Source organism: Leiobunum rupestre, chromosome 2 (genome assembly GCF_980474605.1).
Source record: "Leiobunum rupestre chromosome 2, qqLeiRupe1.1.hap1, whole genome shotgun sequence".
Classification (NCBI taxonomy): Eukaryota; Metazoa; Arthropoda; class Arachnida; order Opiliones; family Sclerosomatidae; genus Leiobunum; species Leiobunum rupestre.
In genome coordinates this window covers 78353070-78373582 of record NC_143385.1, presented here as the reverse complement: position 1 = coordinate 78373582, position 20513 = coordinate 78353070, and the positions used below count along the sequence as shown (strand labels likewise).

Here is a 20513-nt window from a genome sequence, read left to right as displayed (position 1 = left end):
TTTGATTTTTCGAAAAACATTTCCATGCTTTTTTAAGTGTAGATTTTTCATTTAAAGTTGTCAAAAACATTTTCGGTTGCCATAGCAAAACGGAAGCCCAGCGTAACCTTTCCCTTGGTGAAAATTCATGTTACCCCAAGGTCTACATACCCCTCGAGTTTCATAAAAATCGGTGATTAACACCTCGGGTACACTCCTCGTAAGTGTACTTGGGGATTAATTATGAATACGCATTATACGCAGCTTGGAATGTTTTAGGATCACAGAATCGTTCGAAAAATGCGAGCCCAATTTCTTGACCAAGGCCTAACTTCCCACTTCTCAAAATTCTAACAATTCTGTAGCCCTTTAATTTGCGTCGAATGTGAAACGTAACACTTATTTAGAAATTCATTGAACCAAGACCAGAGTACATCAGACATCGTGAACTCGTTTCGAGAATGACTGTTGAGACGAATTTTAGCGTTGCTCAAAAAAAAACCCTTACCCCTAAAAAAATTACTCAACCCGGTATTTCATTGATTCACTAAAGTCCAATAACTTAAGTCAAACTTCGGAAAACATTGCAACCTGGAAATTTTTGCAGGCACTTTCATTTGGTCACTGAAGAAACCCTGCCGAACGGGGTTAACTTTTTTCTTTTGAGTTAATTGGGAGAGTCCTACTCTAGAAGCGCTAGCGACTGAGAACTAACGATTCCTTTTCAATTCGTATTTATGGGTTCCTCTTTACGGGTTACTCTTGTTATATTAAATTAAGAGACTGGACGAAAACCATAACTATTTATTAAAAAATAACATAAAGAATGCGGCGTTACAAAGTGAGGTTTAACAATTGTGTATACCACCTTTGTATGTCCTCTAATGGAATCAGCATCTTGTCTTTGGAATCCCTATAATTCTTAAGACATCATTTCATTAGAAAATGTTCAAGCTCGTGCCTCAAAAATCCCATTTACTTGACAACATTCTAATCGAAATTACAGACTTACTGCTCTTTCATGGATGCCTTTAAAGTGCCGAAGACTCTATTTGGATTTAGTCTATTATATAAATTTCTGAGCGACCGTAAATAAAACAATTTTTCATGTACAGCTTCTTCACTTTCCACCCGTGGAACAGTCGCAAACTTCATCTTCCTCACTCCAAACGGGATTCTACTAAATTCTTGTTCTTTCGTCGCACAATTATTCCATGGAACAACCTATCTGAAGAGATGGTGTATGTGGGTTCGGTTGCCATGTTTAAACAGAAACTTTTATCTTACATGACTAGTCATGACTATACTGAATAGTGATACTATTTTGTTTATTTTGGGCTGTATGGCTGAATAGCCCTAGCCCTACCCCAAAATTTGAGCAAAAAATATCTAGTCTTCAACTGGCGCTCAAAAAAATATTTAGTCTTCAACTGGCGCTCAAAATATATCTAGTCTTCAACTGGCGCTCAAAGATTTTAAAAAGTGTCTTTTTTCGCGCGGTAACAAGGGTGGTAGAAGATTGTGATTGCACCACTGGTGGATAGATTTTTGAAAGAATGCTGGCAGAGAAGGGGTCAGCGTAAACGCGAGCCCCTCTTTCTCGGAATTTCCGGAGAGACATAAATAGGGCTTGGCTTCGCTCGGGGCCCAAGTTGACTTGGATGAGGGCCTTGGGGACACCACCACTCCCCGATCGTCCCTCGTCCACCAACATTCCATTTTTACGACTATTCCCTTTTTGGCTAAAATGTCTATTTAAAAAAATACAAGTAAACTGCTACACATTAAATTGAAACCCAATTAAAGTGAAATTACAAATTTAACTCATAAAACTTGTAGAGTTTTAACAGTCACCATCATTTGGTAATGAGCAAAATTGTTAAGGCGGAAAATAATAATAATCAGCTAGGCTGATACCCAAAGCACTACCTTGGGTCCAAGTCATCGAGCGACTTAAAGGCCTTTATTAAAAGGTGGGTAAAATGACGATCCTCCCAGCAAAATTTGAATTTAAGTGAAAGACCAATAAGAAACTGCTATTTCGTTACACGACGTCTGAAACGCAGACGATTTTAAACCGAAAACACGAAACTACGCAAGACAGGAAATTCGTTTTCATATAAATTAAAATTTTGCTGCGAGGGTCGACATTTTTACCCACCTTTTAATAAAGGTCTATAATGCCTTTAAGCAGGTGGCCGGGTTACAACAAGGGGTGCTCACGCTTGATTTGAAATGGTATTTTTTTTTGCCTTTATGTTTCAAGGGTCTGTCACGATTTTAAGAAGTTGCTTTATGTCCTCGGACTATATTTGCTCTGACGTTTGCCGTACCCAAGCAATGTATTTTTGATATATTTATTAGCATTCTTTATTACGCCTGAGGCGCTAATCGAATGTTTTAGTGACGTCGTCATCAGACCCTGTCTTTTTCATCTCGTCTCTTATTTGAAGGCTTTAAAAAGGGCTGCGCGAGCACACCTATATTAGCGTCTCTAGCAACCTTGGGGTTACAATGCGTAAGTGGGTGGTGTCATAGAGGAATAGCCCTATTACTATTCCTCCATGGTGGTGGAAAGCCCAAAAATGGGTTTTAGCTAATATTTCCGTGTTTGTTGTATTTACGGTTATAAATCCAATTACGCAAAATTAGGACCCGGCTATTTTTTCAAAAACGCTTCTGTGGATAATTTCGGTACGGGTTTCACAATTTGGCGCCTTCCTTGAGTAAATACGCGGCCGCCGCTCTCCTTCGCAATCGACTGAATTTACGTCACGTCTTTATCCATGTAGCTGCGTTTAAAATAGTTAACTCGGCCTCAGTGCAGATTAGTTTCGGGCCCCGGGGCGAATTATGTAATCGCGGGCCCTTCTAAATAAAATTTTAAAGATGGGGTGCTAGTGAAGAGCTAAGCGATGGTCCCCTGTTATACCGGGTCCCATTAAAGGGCGCTTGTGGGCCCTTTTCTGCCGGGTCCAGTGCATTTAACCCCCTCAGTCCCCTCTCTGCCCGTCCCTGAACTCGAATAGCTACTGTTTCTGTAATAAAACGCTTAAAAAGGAAGCTATTGTGACGGTTAAGCGTGGATTGAATACTCTGATGAAAGCTAGTATTGAGAGGAACGATGGCAAAATCGAATTAATGCGCAATGTAACTTCACTTAAAGTCCATATAGATTGCCGTCGGGATTACATCCGCAAGACTAGTATTAATTAGTGTTGTAAGTTGGAAAAGGACCGAGGCCTTTATTCCGGAAAATTTTCCGTATTTTTCCGCAAAAAAATAAAAAAAGTTTTCATTCCATGATTAGTCTAATACATTGTTTGCAAATTTAAATAAAGCGGCATTTTCGCCTCATTTTTTCGAAACTAAAAGTAAAACTAAACCTCTAGACTAGTTTAAACTGATTAACAATTTAACACTATTAATGTTTTGTAGTATGTTTACTGATATTAGAAATTTGATATCGATCAAAAGTTAAAAACATTAAAAACCCTTAAAAAGTAATTTATGTTTAATTTTTTAAATTTTCCGAATTTCATTTTTCCAGAAAATTAACAACACTAGTATTAATGCTTAATTAATAGAACTATTTTTGTAAAAAATAGCCGAGTCGTAATTGGGTTTATAAAAAACTGTATAGCCGTAAATACAAAAAAAAAAATCGTGCGCCTATTTCCCGCCATAAAAAATGGTGCTCACAACCAAATGAAGGGGACTTTTGACATTTTCTAAATTATGACAAAATTAATGTGCCTGCAAATATTCAGCCCAGTAGCAATTTTATAGGATTTGAAACCCAACAGTTACTGGACTACTAAGACAGTCATTCTCCAAGTGGCGAAAATATAATTCCCAGTGTATACCGACTAAAATGATGTTAAATTATGCAATTTATGTAACACAACAAAATAAAATTATTAATTTATTTTGAATTTTGAAAAAAATGAAATTGCTTACAATTATCAATGGATTCTTTTTAAAATACGCCAAATATTATTTTTAAAACCTAATGCTACTATGTTTTTAAAGTCATAGAGTCATACACATTTTCGTGTTTAAAGGGATAATGAAATGCAAAAATAATCTACGTTTTACCTCTCCGAGTGAACTTGTTTACGGAGAGCTATTGCCTTCACCGTTTCTGTCTGTGGGTGTAGAGATGTTCGTAGTGTTATCATTGCGTTCGCAGCTTCCAGAGGCCTAGCTAGAAAAGGTATCTTGCGTATTCTTTGATAGGAATTTAGGGACCCCTGAAGCCCTGTGGCCCTCCTGCATTGCGGGGGCCTTATTAACGCTACTGCGTGTTTGTGTTGTTTTGCAGATAGTTATTGTTTTTTAACGCCAATAACGGGTTAACCGCATAGCATGCGCGTGTTCAACCATTGAGCCACCGAAGCTTATTACTCACAAGGAGACTACCCGGGGTGGTTATCACCGATTTTGTTGAAACTCGGGGGTTAGGTAGACCTTATGTTAGTATGAAAATCGCCAAAGGGAAAAGTTGCAATGGGCTTTTGTTTTCCTATGGCAACCTTTGTCAGTACTGAAATTCAGGAATAAGAACCGATTGAATGTAAGCGAAAAATAAACTTGATCTTGGATGATAATAATAATTTCAGGAATAGGAGTGCATGCAATAATCGAAAAAGAAATTTTCTAGATATGATGGCAATGGATCCTCCAAGAATCGAGGCTGGGTCATAAGACTGATAAGCTAGTGTTTTACAACCTAGATTCAGCCACCTCACACGGTATTAAGAAATTTATAGGCATTAGAACGAATTTAATTTAAGCGAAATATAAACTTTATCTTGGGTGGAAAAGAACACATTTGTGCCGGACGGGTATCGAACAAGGTTCTATTGCAGATGTTTTCGAAAAAGCTCGCATAAAACCGAATCTAGCAGACGATGCGTGTACTTAAATAGAGCGCGACAGAATTGTCCGCTTGATGAACGAGGATATAGGTACTATTTTGGTTTTCCAACTTGTTTATTTTCAGATGGCTTAAAGAAAGTAAATATTTATAGTTACTTTGGGTGGAAAGACTATGTTTAGACGATCCGTGTGCCTCATAATCGAAATCCCCCCCCCCCTGGAACTAGTGGGGGAAAGAAAAACGTCACCTGTGCAGTGGCGTAGGCAGTAGCGGCGCCAGCAACAGGCCGGGGTAGGCCTGGGCCTACTTGAAATTTTGGTAGGGGCCTCCAAAAGTCGTCTTAAGGGGGGCCTCCAAAATTTCATATATGCATGGGCCTCTAAATTATTTATAATCAGATAATTCTGTAATTTGTTTGCAAATAATTTATTTATTTATTAATTTTTCAATATTCAATGCGAGTGATTCGCTTAACGACACTGCTGTTTTTATTCCTTTCAAAGGTACGAGTAAGTCGGAGTAACACCTATTTGTTAAGTGTTATCGGTATACAAAAAAGGATCAACAAACACTCTGTTTTTACTAATGTTTAAATTCATAACTAATACTATTTTTTTCGTCGCGTACCCATTTTACCCAAAAATTTCACAACTTGCTTAAAAAAAATAAATAATCCACGTGGACGGATTTTCAAAAATTTTGGGTTGGCCTACCTCCAGTGCCGTAACTAGGGCGGTGCCAGCGGTGCCCAGGCACAGGGCGCAGACCTTGGAGGGGCGCAGAAATGACCAGGCCAGGACCAAGGTTCGGGCCATCATGCCATGCATGGTTTTTAGAAGGATACGTCAGGGCCGTATTTCCGCCTAGGGGCCCATCCTTGGAAGGGGCCCTCTAGTGACCATAATTACCGTAAACGAAAGCATAAATCTATAATAGCAATCGTAATTTAAATTAACCAATTTTCTACCTGGCAGTTAACGGTCGTAGCCTTAAATCGCAATATTGCAAAACTATCGCATATTTAGTCCGCGTTTGTTAAGAGCTTTTATTTAGAAATATAACCGCAGAGCTCCGACTTCTATGCTGAATTAGGGAAATTCAGGCACAGCCTAGTTCCAGGGATCAGAGTAACTGCAGCTCGTGAAAGAAAGGTAGCCCGGTATTCGTCGCTAATTTAAACGGAAGCCTCTCTTTATTTCTTGATTTAGAGGGTATATAAAAACTATTAGTTTTTGCGCAGTACGGTTCGCTAATCGCTAGTGATAAGTGGGTGCAAGAAATCGAAAGTAAAGCCCAGTTCACACTATACAATTAATTGGGCCACTTAATTGAAACCAACTAATTGTAAGCAAGAAAGTTGTACATTGTGAACCGAAAAAGTTGGAACAATGGTTACAATTTTTCTGTTCACACTATTCAATTTTCTTGATTACAATTAGTTGGTTTCAATTAAGTGGCCCAATTAATTGTATAGTGTTAACTGGGCTTAAGTTTTTTTTCTAATAAAATTAGAATATACGCTTGTGAGCATAGAAATAGAAATTAGACTAGAAGCACTGCCCTTTCCGCCAATCCCAAGGGAAACAGGCGAGCTAGAAGGCTGACATTAGGGTGGAATCGCGATGTACGCGCTATCTGACAAACGCATTAAACATTGTCGCCATGGCTACGACGCGAATTTCGAAGAGGGGGGAAAAAGGCGATCCACTGCGCATCACGTCGTGGGCAGCTGCGGTCTTTTCGTGTTTAAATATTTGGGTCTAATAGCATATCCACAAAAATGGTTAAAAACTGCGCTTTTTCACATTGTAAAGAAAGATCTGGGAAAGAAATAAAATTATCATTTCATAAGTATGTAATATTATAGTAAATATTTTATAATAATCTCGGAATAAGAGATTTTTTTACACTAAGATTTCCTCTGAGAAAGGCTGAATTACTAGGAAAATGGGTTTTAGCGGTAAATCGCGAAAATTGAACTCCATCTTCAGTTACTTGATGTGACTTTGTGTGTAGTAAACATTTTCTGCCGGATGAAATTTACTTTCAAAATGGAAGGCAGCATTGGAAGCAAATGCTGTACCTAAAGTTAAGTTAATTATGGACTAATCTACTTTTTCGCGTATTTTATCATCCAATGCTGTACCTAACAAGTAAAAATTACCCTATACATTCTAAAATAAAAAACTATCTGAAATATGAATAATTTCTTTATTAAAACAAGAATTTGAAAGAGCTCCCAAAAATATCTATTCCAGAACAAAGCATATTTACATCTTCTAGAGTATGCCAATTTATTGATTTAAGTAATTGTTATTTAGTTTCCCTATTTATCAGAGGCTATTTCAGAAAACTTACGGAAAAAGTGAACTTCCGGAAACCACTCAATTTGACTTGACTAATACTGATGATAGTTTAAAAGACACTGAAACCAAGATTTTGGAATCTCATGTAGGCATATTTTAAACCACACTGAAATAATTAAAATTTAGTTAAACTGTGATGATTTGTGGTATTTTAGACTTACAATGATTGCGCAAAGTTAACGTGTGACTTACGGGTGACACGGTAGATATAGTATCTTCTTGAGATTTTTATGATTTTCCTAAAGCTCTTTAAATAACTTAATATAATGTCAGATAAATAAAAAAAAAAGGTTTTAATACGTTGCCTACGATCTGTTTTATGTTATTCCACGTGACCATATTTACTTATTTAGTTTAAATTGTTTCTATGAGATGGCGCGACTATCACGATTCCTCTGATGGCAGCCTTCTAGCTGGTACGTCCCCGCCCAATCCAACCGTGCTTCTAGTCTAATTTATATTTCTATGCTTGTGAGTGACTGGGTGTTATTAGTAAACATCCCAATTGCAAAGTCAATTTGGGTACGCGAAGGGTAAAAATAAAAGCAATTTTAGGGTTAAACTATACTAAAATACGTAGGTTAAAAGTAACATCAAGAATTTTCACTCAACCCGTTTCGATTTGTTTCTAAACGGTTCGAAACGTTTTCTATCTTGTAGTGTTACCGTAGCTATTAGAGTTGTGTAGGTGTGTGTCACCTACTAGGTTAATTTTAAAGGCTTGGGCTAGTGGGCTCCTATAAAGGATTATGTCGATCGGGTTTGTACGCTATTTCAATGAACATAATTTATATAAATGATATTTTTACATCAGGAAGTTTGCTATTTCAGTTTATACAGGGTGTCCTCTAAAAAATGAACCAGGGCGATTATCTCAAAATCTGTTTTAGGTACGATTTTGAAATTTTCAAGTCGTATACAAGATGTAGGGGGAAATCTAATGCGAAAATGTCTATGACCTTGAACCATGTCTTCAAGGTCATCTAAAAACCACGTCACATTGTAGGTCTAATTAGCTTTGATTCGATCGAATTTGACCAAAATTAAGTCGAGGAACTGTTTTTCAAAATCACAAAGGTCGTTAAAATGAAAATTGAAAGAAAACGCACATAACTCGAAACCAATTCGTGTTACATCTAAATTACAAACTCATTATGCTGGGAGTTTTTCAAGTTTGTAAAATTGGATGACCTTGAAGACGTGGTTTAAGCTGATTCAGTTGCAAGTTATTTCTCAAGGTCATTTTTGAATGTCTTTGAAGACATGGTTCAAAACTACTTTGACGAGAAAGTGGTGATAAGCAAATTTCCTATTGAAACATAGTTTCTAAACCCAATGGATCGCGAGATAATGTTTTCACACCTTAAACCACGTCTTCAAAGCTAATTAGACCTACAATGTGACGTGGAACACTTTTCTAATTGGAACCAACTTTCTAACACATACGGTTCTCGCGTTAGTTTTTGGATGACCTTGAAGACATAGTTCAAGGTCATTGAAATTTTTAAACAACAGACCCTTAACCCTGATGAGGATGTGTAGCAATTATCAGTACTCTAACACGAGTATCTTTAGAGTTATCAGCTCCCGAACCTCGCTTTCGACACGTTATCAACTTAACGAACTTCTTGTTTTTCATCTAGCATTTCTCGGCTTCCTATTGGTCAAATCCGATCAGGTCAAAGCTATTGGTACTTAGAAAGTCACGTGGAACACATTTCTAATTGAAACCAACTTTCTAACACTTACGGTTCTCGAGTTAGTTTTTGGATGACCTTGAAGACATGGTTCAAGGTCATCGACATTTTCGCAGTAGGTTTCCCCCTACATCTTGTATACGATTTGAAATTTTCCAAATCGTACCTAAAACAGATTTCGAGATATTCGCCCTGGTTCATTTTTTAGTGGACACCCTGTATAATAATAATGAGCTACGTAGCGGCAAACGTGAGAAGCTCATAAACTGCTGACGCTTTGTATTTTTATTATGGCAAATCGTCCGCTTAGCAGAGAAACATCCAGCAGTCTATGAACTACACGCGTTTGCCACTACGTGACTCTATGTAAACTATATATACTATACTATATTTCTAAAAGGGGGGGGCGGTCAGACTCCTTATAGGCCTAGGGGCCCAGCATCTCCAAGTCCGGCCCTGGCATACGTACAAAACGGTACAATACCTATTATTTATCGCCTAACAGGGGTGTAGACGCGCCCTACTCCAGCAGTATTTTTTCCAGTTCTACGGTCAGATGGGAAACTTTAATGAGATATTTAAAAATTTCTTTGAAAAAACACGCCGACACTAGATGGGCCTCTAAAGCTAGAGCCGTCAAAGCTTTAATCACGCAAATACCCCAAATCTGGTGTGCGCTAAAGCTTTTAACTACCAACGACTATAACGAGGAAACAATCGCAACAGCTAAAAGCATCATGGGTCTAATAAATAATTATTCAAAATTCTACCAAGTATCTATATTTATTGAAAATTTTACCAAGTACCTATACTCAAACCAAAATTTGTTTTTTTTTATAGTCAGAACCGGGAAAGATTAGAACATTGTTTAAGGGCGCAGTTATAGAAGCTCGCACCGGGCGCAGAAAAGGCTAGTTACGGCACTGCTTACCTCCCCAAAAATCCTGGCGCCGCTACTGGGCGTAGGAACGGGGGGGGGTACAGTGGTACAACGTACCCCCCTTGAAATTGAAAGGGCGCCAAATTGTTTTAGAAGGGCGCAAAAAGGATGCTGATGAGGGGGCGCCAAATTTAGGTGCTAAACAAAACAATCCAACAATAAAGTTGTAGAGCACTGTCGATAATAAACAAAGAGAAAAAAATCCATTTTAAAAGACCAATTTTTGACGAAGATTCGAGGTGATGAAAAAAACAAGATGTCCATATGGTGCAAAATCCAGTTTTGTGCACAAATTTAAAAAAACAATTATGTTGCTTTTGTGCAAAGGTTGGTTGTCAGGTACTATTTAAAGCGAAATCTTTCATTTCTAAACCGTTCTCTAACATTCATTGAGTGTAGTCAACAACTATGCCACTTTATTATCGTGAGCATTGGGTCAGAAATTTGTATACCGGCATAGGTCAACGCCAAGAGCTGAGCTCGAGTTCACCTCACTGAATTCGTAAATGAGCTTACTGGAAAAAAGCTAGTCCTTTAAATGTCTTAAAAATTTATATTTTATAGAAACTAAAAAGCTTACAGAAATATTTCGTTGAGTTACCTAGAATGCATATACTTATACTGCTCCGGAGAATTTCTGTCTTGAGACATTCTGCTTGAAACATGGTAGAATTTTAAACGAAGTTCATTTAGGGTTCAGCTTTTTCTTGCCCCTTTACATATATGAACAGGACTGCCTTATCCCTTGTTTTATTATTCTTTACAATTCACTCTAATGGTGGTTCATTTTAACTTAACTAAGCCTGACCTGACCGATTTTGAAATGAAAACATAAAACGCTATCCAATCTAGAGAGCTGCAGTTCAGCGAAAACAGCATTCCGTTTCTGCTCCGTAGCCTCCGTTACATATACCGATTTGATATTTCCAAGGATTCTATATGTTAGAAGGATATGAGGCGAGGGACGAAAAATGGCAGCGCCAGGGCCGGCTTGGTGTTTTGCGGGGCCGGGTTCGAAATATACTTGCGGGGCTCTCGACTTTCGGATTTCATAACCCCTATAGCTTTACCCTCCCTTTTACACACCTCCGTTTTACCCCCGAACGTTTTATTGATCAAATATTGAACTATTTTAAGTTTCTAACATTGGAAGACATTAATTTTATTTTTCATAGTTCATTTACAGTTATAACAGTTACTTGTTACCTATACCCTTTAAAATTGACATCTAGATCTTTTGGCAGAAAAATCTTTTATTACGCCAGCAAACTCTAATGATTTCACCACTTTATTTTCGATTCACAATAAGGCTTGTGATGACAGTCTCTCTTGGCTTATAGTTGATCTTAGATAGTTTTTAATTAATCATTAGAGATCTTTCTGTTGAGGCTACTGAAACTGGAGTGGTCAACAAAATTTTCAAAGATATTACAATATTAGGGTACAACCATGTTATTTTTAGTTATATAATATAAAGTATCAATAGCTGTCAAGACTGTTACAGGAATAACATCTTTCAACAACTGAAACTCTTCAAAAAATTCTTCTCCGTCTACATCGTCAATTAACGTTGTTTCAAGATTTTTACAAGAATTTTGTAGATCTTCCGAAATGTTTTTTATTGTAGCCCCAGTCTCCACCATATAAGAATCCAAATACATCTTTGTGCTCTCTGTACAGTTTAAATCTACTTTCCATGGCGGATAACGCGTTATCAACTAATTTCAAAAAATAATTCGTTTTAAATTGAACCTCACCATTGTAAACTGTTTCATCGGGACCTTCATAACTAAACATTTTCTTCTTTTTTTCATGTCCTAACTTCCCTAAAATGGTTGAATATCCAATTCAACGATAATTTTGAAAAAAAAAATACAATTTCTGCTAAAATGATTAGTCGCTACGTCCATTGTCACTTTTTGGTTTTGCTGACTATATTAACTTTGGTCAACATTTCGTACCAAATAATCAAACTAACGATGAAATCAAAAGACGTAAGTTCTTGAAATAAACCCTGAGCCTCGCTCCTAATTTTCACATCTGGAGCTCTTTCTGAAATCTCGCTTAGGGCTTTTAAAAAGGCCGGAATTTGAAATCTAACAGCTCTAACCTGGCCACCACCCTCCTACGCATTGTAAGTCGGCCACCTGGATAAAAGGCTATAAAAGTCGCTTGATAACTTAGGCCTAAGGTGGTGACTTGGGTATTAGCAGAAATACATGAACCGAAATTATCAGCGTCCTATTCCTCTAACACGGGAGGCAAATTCCCCGTTTTCCCCCACCTTAGTGGCCACGTGTCATCTTCCCTTCCTCGAAAAGAGAACCTCCCCACCTCCGCGGCGAAGGTTTGAATACGCCACCTGGCGACGGCCGAGCGAAACTTTCTCGAAAAACAAATAAATAAATAAAATATGTTGCTGGGGAAAAATTACAAGTGCATCATGTGTCAGTGGAAAAAAGGCTGTCACTATTAGAAGAAACGTCCAAGGAAAGAATAGCTCAAACAAATATCATCGTAATCAGTTGTTATTAATTAATGAAGCCCAGTTAACGACTAATAAAAACTAGTCTAACTTGACTACGTTAAGAATTATAAACAATAAATATTTGTATTATTTTGTTAAAATAATTGTACTTGTTTTATTTGAAATATAAATCTGAATAGCAACATAAAGGTATAGACCGGGAGCTAGCGACGAAACCCTCACGTCATAGTCTATAAAAATATTTACCAGTATATACTAAAGATATTATAACAAGGTTTAAAAAAAGGTTTGTCTTACTTAGCGGACCGGGGGCGTACGCCCATGTCACACATTTCACCAGCGCTACTTTCTGCCCTATTTAATCCCACAAGATATATGCAGCTTTCTTTTTTTAAATTGTAGGTACGAATCCCCAAAATAACATGCAGAATAATAAGATATAAATTTCAGGGGCTATCACAATTTAAGATAACTGTTTTTAAATTAATTTGTTGCCAAAATTTATCCCATAAAATATATACGCAATTTTTTAAAAAAAAATGCTCGTCTGTACACCCGGAATAAGAAACACAAGAGTAAGACAAAAATTTCGGGGAATTAAGTGCTTTAAGACAAGTATTTTACCACCATGTACCGAAATTTTCCATTTCAATATACAATGCATTTCACTCTCAATTGACAGCACGCGGGAACCCATAGGTTATCTATCTATCTCTTCACTCTTTGGAAAATACCAGAAGGGCTTATTTCGAAAGAAGACCTCTCCTTTATTCTAAGAAACCGCTGGACAATAGGCATCGATTGCACGTGGTTTTCCCACATTCCAAAATTTTGTATCGCCTTTTGTAGCGGACGACAGTTTATTCTGGGAAGTCATTCGAGCAACTGCAGCAGCAAGCTAGATAGTTTTTCTTTTACATGTAGCTATGTTCAATATTTTAAATAGTATGAAAATATAGTTTAATTAATGGAGCAAGTTCTCGAAAAACTCGGTAGTGACCACGAAGAGTGTGTTTGCATTTTACATATCGGAAATAATTCGGAAAAAGAAAAAGTGCTCAAGTTTACAACAACATCTTATGAAAAAGTTAAAAACTGTGCCTCAATTCGTCAGAAGCAGAAAAGTTCCAAGTATAAAAAGATACTAGAGATTCTTCCGGAAGTTGCCAACACCAAACATGGTTACCATTACCATTGTTACAAAAACGTACTAATGTTCCGTTCTCGGGAACTCCTACAGATCAAACTTTGGAACAGACTGTCAATATAGACGCGGCCAGTAGATTAACCGGGATAGCCTCGTTCACCAATTTGTTTTCAGCTAGATTGCGATGGACAATCACAAGAAGCACAAGATCCAAAATTGTTAACACAGCTAAAGAAATGGTTGGGTTAAATAACAAAGAAGGATACTAAAGATCTAAAAAATATTTTAAAATTTGCAGACTCGGCTATTAACCCATTCGGTTTAGACGTGGTAGACGATAACCTTTATAACATTTGCACTGGAAAAGCAGCTTTTTCCAATACCAAAGATTATCTACTCAATGTAAGAAACATGGGTCAAAAACTACGTCTTGATTTTCAACGTGAATGTGAATTATCTCCCTCGCGGTTTGAAAAACCCATCAAGCGTCAAAAGGTTTTGAACTTCGCATCGGAGGGAATATTGGCTAAATGTCGAAGCAAAGATCGAGTTCTGGAAGTGAAGATGACAAGTGGTATTTTCGGTCGAATGTGCTGTTTATCGCTAAAGCAGAACCTTGATATCTCATTCATTTTACAGTACCCTCTCTCACCTATACCATTGTCATTAGCGCATCTCGATGGCTCACTTAAAAAAACTGACAAATCGCAGCTTTTGCATTCCCTAGAAAAGCGAGTTGAATCTGAAGGCCCTACACGTGTTGATTTAACGATAGTTGATGGCATGTTTTTCCTTCATTGTCTTCCTCTAAACCTACCACTGACTTTCGGAGATTTATCAGCAAGTATTTTGATACGGCTGTGCAGTTTGGGGTCGTCAGCAGTTACAATAGTATTCGATACTTATAAAAGCCCTTCGATAAAAGATTACGAAAGACGTAAAAGAAGATGGAATTCTAATCAAGAAAATATGGCCACATACGTTATAAGAGGCCCAGATCAACAGCGTCCGAAAGATTTACAAAAAGCCTTTCAAAACGATAGTTTCAAAGAAGAGTTCATTAAGTTCTTAGTTGAAGATTGGAAATTAGAAAAACATCGTAAAACTCTAAGGAATCGAGTTTTACACGCTGCATTTGATGAACTTTGTTACGAATATAGTTGGCTTGGAAATGTACTCAGAAATGATTTGCTTTGTAAACACGAAGAAGCAGATTCTAGAATGTTTTTCCACTTTTCCCACTTTTGTAAAGACCAAACGGGAAACTTAGTGGTGCGTTCATCAGACACTGATGTCATCGCGAAGTTACAGTATGGATGGATGTTGGTGTTAAAAATAATCGGAGATTTGTCGATTTAACACTAATAGCTAAGAAAATGGGATCAGCTTTATGCAAATCACTTCCAGGGTTCCATGTATTTACAGGATGTGATTACACGGCTTCTTTTGCGCGCAGAGGAAAGATACGACCTCTCAGTCTTCTTGAAAAGCACCCTGACATCCAGCAAGCGTTTAGCTCTCTTGGAAACGAAATAGAAGTTCAAGATTCGGTAATGAGTAAAATTGAAAAGTTCGTTTGCTTAATCTACGGAGAACGACGTTGCTATTCAGTAAATGAAGCTCGTGTTAATGTTTTTCACGCTCCGAAGAATGTTTTAAAACCATTCGATAAAATACAAACCGCTGAGGCTAGCTGCTTTCCGCCATGTAGAAAGGTTTTAAAGGAAAGAGTGAAAAGATGCAACTACATCGGCAGGATTTGGAACAATCCAGAAAAACCTAATCCTGTTTCTCCTTTGTTTCCTACCGATTGTGGTTGGGAAAATACCGATAATGAAGGATTGAAACCACTTTGGTTTGAAGGTCCGTGTGCGCCTCCAACTTTAGAAGAGTGCTTAACAGACGACCGGGACGAAGAAGAAACCGAACAATTGCTACATTCGGACTCTGACGAATCAGATTATGACTCATTTTCTTTACTAAATAAAATATTTTTGGTTCCAATATAATGTGTCTAGTCATTGAAAAATTGTGGTTAGGGGTTATTAGGCAACTTTAAAAAATTATCTTTCCATAATTGAACTGTAACTTATTTAAAAGTGCCGAATTTGCATTAAAGTAATTTAACTATTAATTTACCATAATTTAATTGGTGAAAAATCATGGAACAGGTTTTAACTGTAAAGCGAAATCAACGTTTACTGCCTTTGGCTGTGGTATTAGGTTATATTTAAAATTTCGGTACATGGTGGTAAAATACTTGTCTTAAAGCACTTAATTCCCCGAAATTTTTGTCTTACTCTTGTGTTTCTTATTCCGGGTGTACAGACGAGCATTTAAAAAAAAATTGCGTATATATTTTATGGGATAAATTTTGGCAACAAATTAATTTAAAAACAGTTATCTTAAATTGTGATAGACCCTGAAATTTATATCTTATTATTTTTCATGTTATTTTGGGGATTCGTACCTACAATTTAAAAAAAGAAAGCTGCATATATCTTGTGGGATTAAATAGGGCAGAAAGTAGCGCTGCTGAAATGGGTGACAGGGGCGTACGCCCCCGGTCCGCTAAGTAAGACAAACCTTTTTTTAAACCTTGTTATAATATCTTTAGTATATACTGGTAAATATTTTTATAGACTATGACGTGAGGGTTTCGTCGCTAGCTCCCGGTCTAGTAGCCTTACTCGTAAACGAAATCATCATTTCTATTGCTTATTTCTACTAGTTATTTTCTCGTGGTTTATTTCAGTTTCTTCTTCTTCCGTAGCCTTCTGTTTATTTGGTCTTCCCATATTCTTTGCTACTGCAGGCCTAAATATTTTTATCTGGGATTCATATATCTTAAGTAGCTCCAATGAGTAATTGGTATATTTTCTCATAATCATAAAGGTTAAATTTTTTTACCATGGTTAATATAATTTAAAAGTAATAAAAGCTTGCGTAGTTTTTAAATATTTTAAAATAAAAATAGTGCCATGAAGTATCCGTCGTCGTGAAAATTTTATTACTGGTATATTTTCTGATTCTAATAAAACTATTCTTTCATACATAAATGGTCTGTTAAGATTAGTTGAAAAGGTTTTTAATTCCATATTGAACAGCTGCTGCAGCTACCGTCTTCCACAGTTCCACTGCCCTCTATCAAAAACAAAACACGGCTAAGCCTTGGTTTACAGACCACGTTCCTCACGATCTTCTTCGATGAAATAATTTATCTTAGCCTCACTAGATGGCGGTCTAGTTACCCGTGGTGCATTCGAAATTTTCCCTGTAGTCGCGGGAGGCGGAAAATTAACAAGGCCTCGCTATTTAACCCTCCCCTTTCGCACGGGGAAATTGCCGTCCGACAAAAATATGCTCGCTGATAATTTCGGTTCATGTATTTCTGGTATTAGCCTAGCTGATTATTATTATTATTATTGATTGGTGACAAAGTTACGCGTTCGAACGATGATTCAATCGCGCACACAATTTTATCTTCTTCGACACCCGATGACTGAACCTTGGAGGAGGGAAGTATTCTGGAGTGTAAAATCCCATAGCGGTAATAAGAACGTCCTTTCCCGCCTATTGCTGTTAGAATTACCCAGACTACCCCGGTTAAACCGGTCTTTGGTCGGACGTCAGCTTTATCTGCCATCATTCTGGCTTGATGACGTCCGACCAAAAAGAGCATGGTGGGAATTTTACAAAGCCGCAGGTGGCGCCCGACTTTTCCACTCCAGAATACTTCTCTCTTCCAAGACTGAACGAAGTTCTCTCTTAATTCTTCGTAAACCCTACAGTAGTTTTCGTTGCTTATAAGTGTGCCAGTACAATTCCTTTTTTCGAAATTTTTTGAAGGTGCATCATTCTCTTTATCGGCAATTTCTTCATGCTTTCTTTTCTGCGCCGCTCGTATAGTTTCTTCCCATATATTAGATATTGGAAATGGACATTGGACACCTGCATTTTTGTTACCTTATCTATAACTGGATTTTCCAGGAATTTCCCGTTAAATGCTTGAAAGTGTGAAATACCGAGAAACCAGCGGGGGCCCCGCTGGCCCACTACGCTGCGGGGCCGGTTTATTACAAAAATAGTCACCCGCTTCGTTTAATGGTTTCTTAGAAATTTTAGATGCATAACAAAATAGGTGATATGATCCCACAATTTATTTGAATATGAAAAAAATGGTTCTCAAAATCATTTATTTTCTAATATAAAAGGAAATTCGCGGGGCCCCTTAAATTCTAGCTAGCGCGGGGCCGGGTGCGACCGCACTCTTTGCACCCGCATCACGCCGGCCCTGGGCAGCGCCGTCGGTGGGTCATGTGCGATAGAGAATCCGTCTTTAGATTCCGTCAAGGACAAAACATGGAGGAAGCACCGCCAAAATTTGTCCTTGAGGGAATAGAAACAAGCCGTCCCGCGTTTATGGGCTCTCTTAATATCGACGGCGCTGCCGGCGTTTTGAAAACACTGGCTGGCCGGAGGGCTACCTATCCTTCTAACATATAGAATCCTTGATATTTCGATCCGTTTCATTTATCATATATTTCTTCCGTCCGATTCCGCTCCGTTTCATTTATCATATATTTCTTCGGTCCGTTTTGGTCTGTATATCATTTCAAGTCTATAATTTCGGTTCGATTCCGCTCAGTTTCATTTCACGTATATTTTCCGTTCAATTCCGATCCGTTTCATTTATCATATATATCTTCCGTTCGATTCCGCTCCGTTTCATTTATCATATATTTCTTCCGTTCGATTCCGCTCCGTTTCATTTATCTTATATTTCTTCCGTTCGATTCCGCTCCGTTTCATTTATCTTATATTTCTTCCGTTCGATTCCGCTCCGTTTCATTTATCTTATATTTCTTCCGTTCGATTCCGCTCCGTTTCATTTATCATATATTTCTTCCGTCAGTTTTGGTCCGTATATCATTTCAATTCTATTATTTCCGTTCGATTCCGTTCCGTTTCATTTATCGTATATTTATTCCGTCCGTTTGGGTTCGTATATCATTTCCAGTCTATAATTTCCGTTTGATTCCACTCCGTTTCATTTATCATACTTTTCTTCCGTCCGTTTTGGTTCGTATATCATTTCAAGTTTATAATTTCCGTTCGATCCCGCTCCGTTTCATTTATCATATATTTCTTCCGTCCGTTTTGGTCCGTATATCATTTCAAGTCTATAATTTCCGTTCGATTCCACTCCGTTTCATTTCTCGTATATTTATTCTGTTTGATTCCGCTCCGTTTCATTTATCAAATTTTTCTTCCGTCCGTTTTGGTTCGTATATCATTTCAAGTCTATAATTTCCGTTCAATTCCACTCCGTTTCATTTATCGTATATTTATTCCGTTTGATTCTGCTCCGTTTCATTTATCATATATTTCTTCCGTCCGTTTTGGTCCGTATATCATTTCAGGTCTATAATTTCAGTTCGATTCCGCTCAGTTTCATTTATCGTTTATTTATTCCGTTTGATTCTGCTCCGTTTCATTTATCATATATTTCTTCCGTCCGTTTTGGTCCGTGTTTCGTTATTCCTTTATTTATAAAGTAAATAAATAATACGATAGTACTGAACAACAAAGAGTTTAATGTTAAGCATAGCGCGGCACACTCACGACTGCCGCAGTGTTGCCTTTCACATTTACGTCAGTCGTAGCAAATGTTATACGTGGATAGTGCTGGCATCTGTAGGCCAATATTATTACATCCCCTTTTCAATAAAAATACAAATTATTTATAAACAATTATTTAGAGTGTACTAAGAATATATATTTTAAAGTCCTGAAGTTTGAGTTATTAAAAGTCATTACTATAGCGTTGCGCAGCCACTACTCATCGACCTGATCGAGTTCTGCGGGCCGTTTCTTGCTCTGGTGCATTTCTTTGACGAGTGTTTGGTGTCCATTCTACTACGCGATGGTTGGGTAGAGCTTGTCGGATGGGGCTGCGTGGTTGTAATCCGGTGGCTCTTCGTACTCCGACCAGTATACCAGGTGTGTTCTGTGTCGCTGTTTTAATTTGCGTAGTTGACTAGGTTCTTTACTTTTAGTTGTCTGTGCGTCGGTGGTTTTTGTTCTTGTCGTTGGTCGTAGAACTATTCTATTTCTTCGATACATCTTTCCTCCTATATCGACGATGTAAGAGTGATCACCTACTTTCTGAGTAACTTTCCCTAATCTCCATAAAGTTTGATGTAAATTGGGATTGGGTTTCACCCAAACACTTTCTCCAATGGACAAAGGCCGCAAATATTTGGCACGTTCGTCAAATATAGCTTTGCTCTTGTGGCGTTTGGTTTCCAGTTTTAGTGTTACGTCTCGAGGTACAGACGGCTTAAGTTGTTTTTGGGAGTAAGGGAATTGAGATCGTAGCCGTCGCGATTGAAGTCTTTGCGCCGGACTGTACTCGACACCTTCGGTTGGGGTGTTTCTCCATTCAAGAAGCGCGAGATAAAAATCTTCTTTCAAGCTTTTTTAACATCGTTTTTGCAATTTTAACCGCTGACTCGGCTTTGCCGTTGCCTTGAGCGTGATATGGAGAAGACGTCTCGTGTTTGAATCCCCATAGGTCTGAGAATTCTTTGAAAGCACGCGAACTGAACGGTGGTCCGTTGTCCGTTATAACTACTTCAGGAATTCCAAACCTACTGAAGTGTTTCTTGCATACTTCGACCACTGATTCCGCAGTTGTCTCGGGCAAGCGATCTACTTCAAAGTAATCAGAGTACACATCGACCATAACTAAGTACTTGTGAGTCTCAGTAGACAATGTAAATAAGTCCATCGTGATCTTTTGCCAAGGTAAGTTCGCTAAAGGAACCGACATCAATGGTTCTTACTGTTGAGAACGAGTAAATTCGTTGGAGACCGTGCACTCAGCGACGGCTTTCTTGATATCTACCGACATTCCTGGCCAAAAGACAACTTCTCTAGCTTTGCGGAAACACGCTTGTACTCCGACGTGGCTTGAGGGAAGTACCTTGAGAGTTTCCGCTCTCAATTTTT

The 20513-nt window shown here is 37.9% G+C and overlaps 1 protein-coding gene across 1 annotated transcript; it reads right to left on the bottom strand.

Annotated features, from left to right (window-relative positions):
• Positions 1–19418: 19418 nt before the first annotated feature.
• On the bottom strand, positions 19419–20292 carry LOC149959093 (uncharacterized). The gene is made up of 2 exons (XM_090167343.1): positions 20015–20292; positions 19419–19938 (listed from the first exon to the last, which is right to left on the bottom strand). The coding sequence occupies exons 1-2, from the start codon at positions 20290–20292 to the stop codon at positions 19419–19421; spliced, it is 798 nt and encodes a 265-aa protein (XP_090023469.1).
• Positions 20293–20513: the final 221 nt, after the last annotated feature.

What these genes read in the sequence shown, in the direction of transcription:
- LOC149959093 (XM_090167343.1), bottom strand. Translation starts at nt 20,292, where the DNA reads ATGGACTTATTTACATTGTCTACTGAGACTCACAAGTACTTAGTTATG. An exon ending in CAAGGCAACGGCAAAGCCGA is followed by an intron (nt 19,939 to 20,014) that starts GTCAGCGGTTAA and finishes TCTTGAATGGAG; the next exon opens with AAACACCCCAACCGAAGGTG.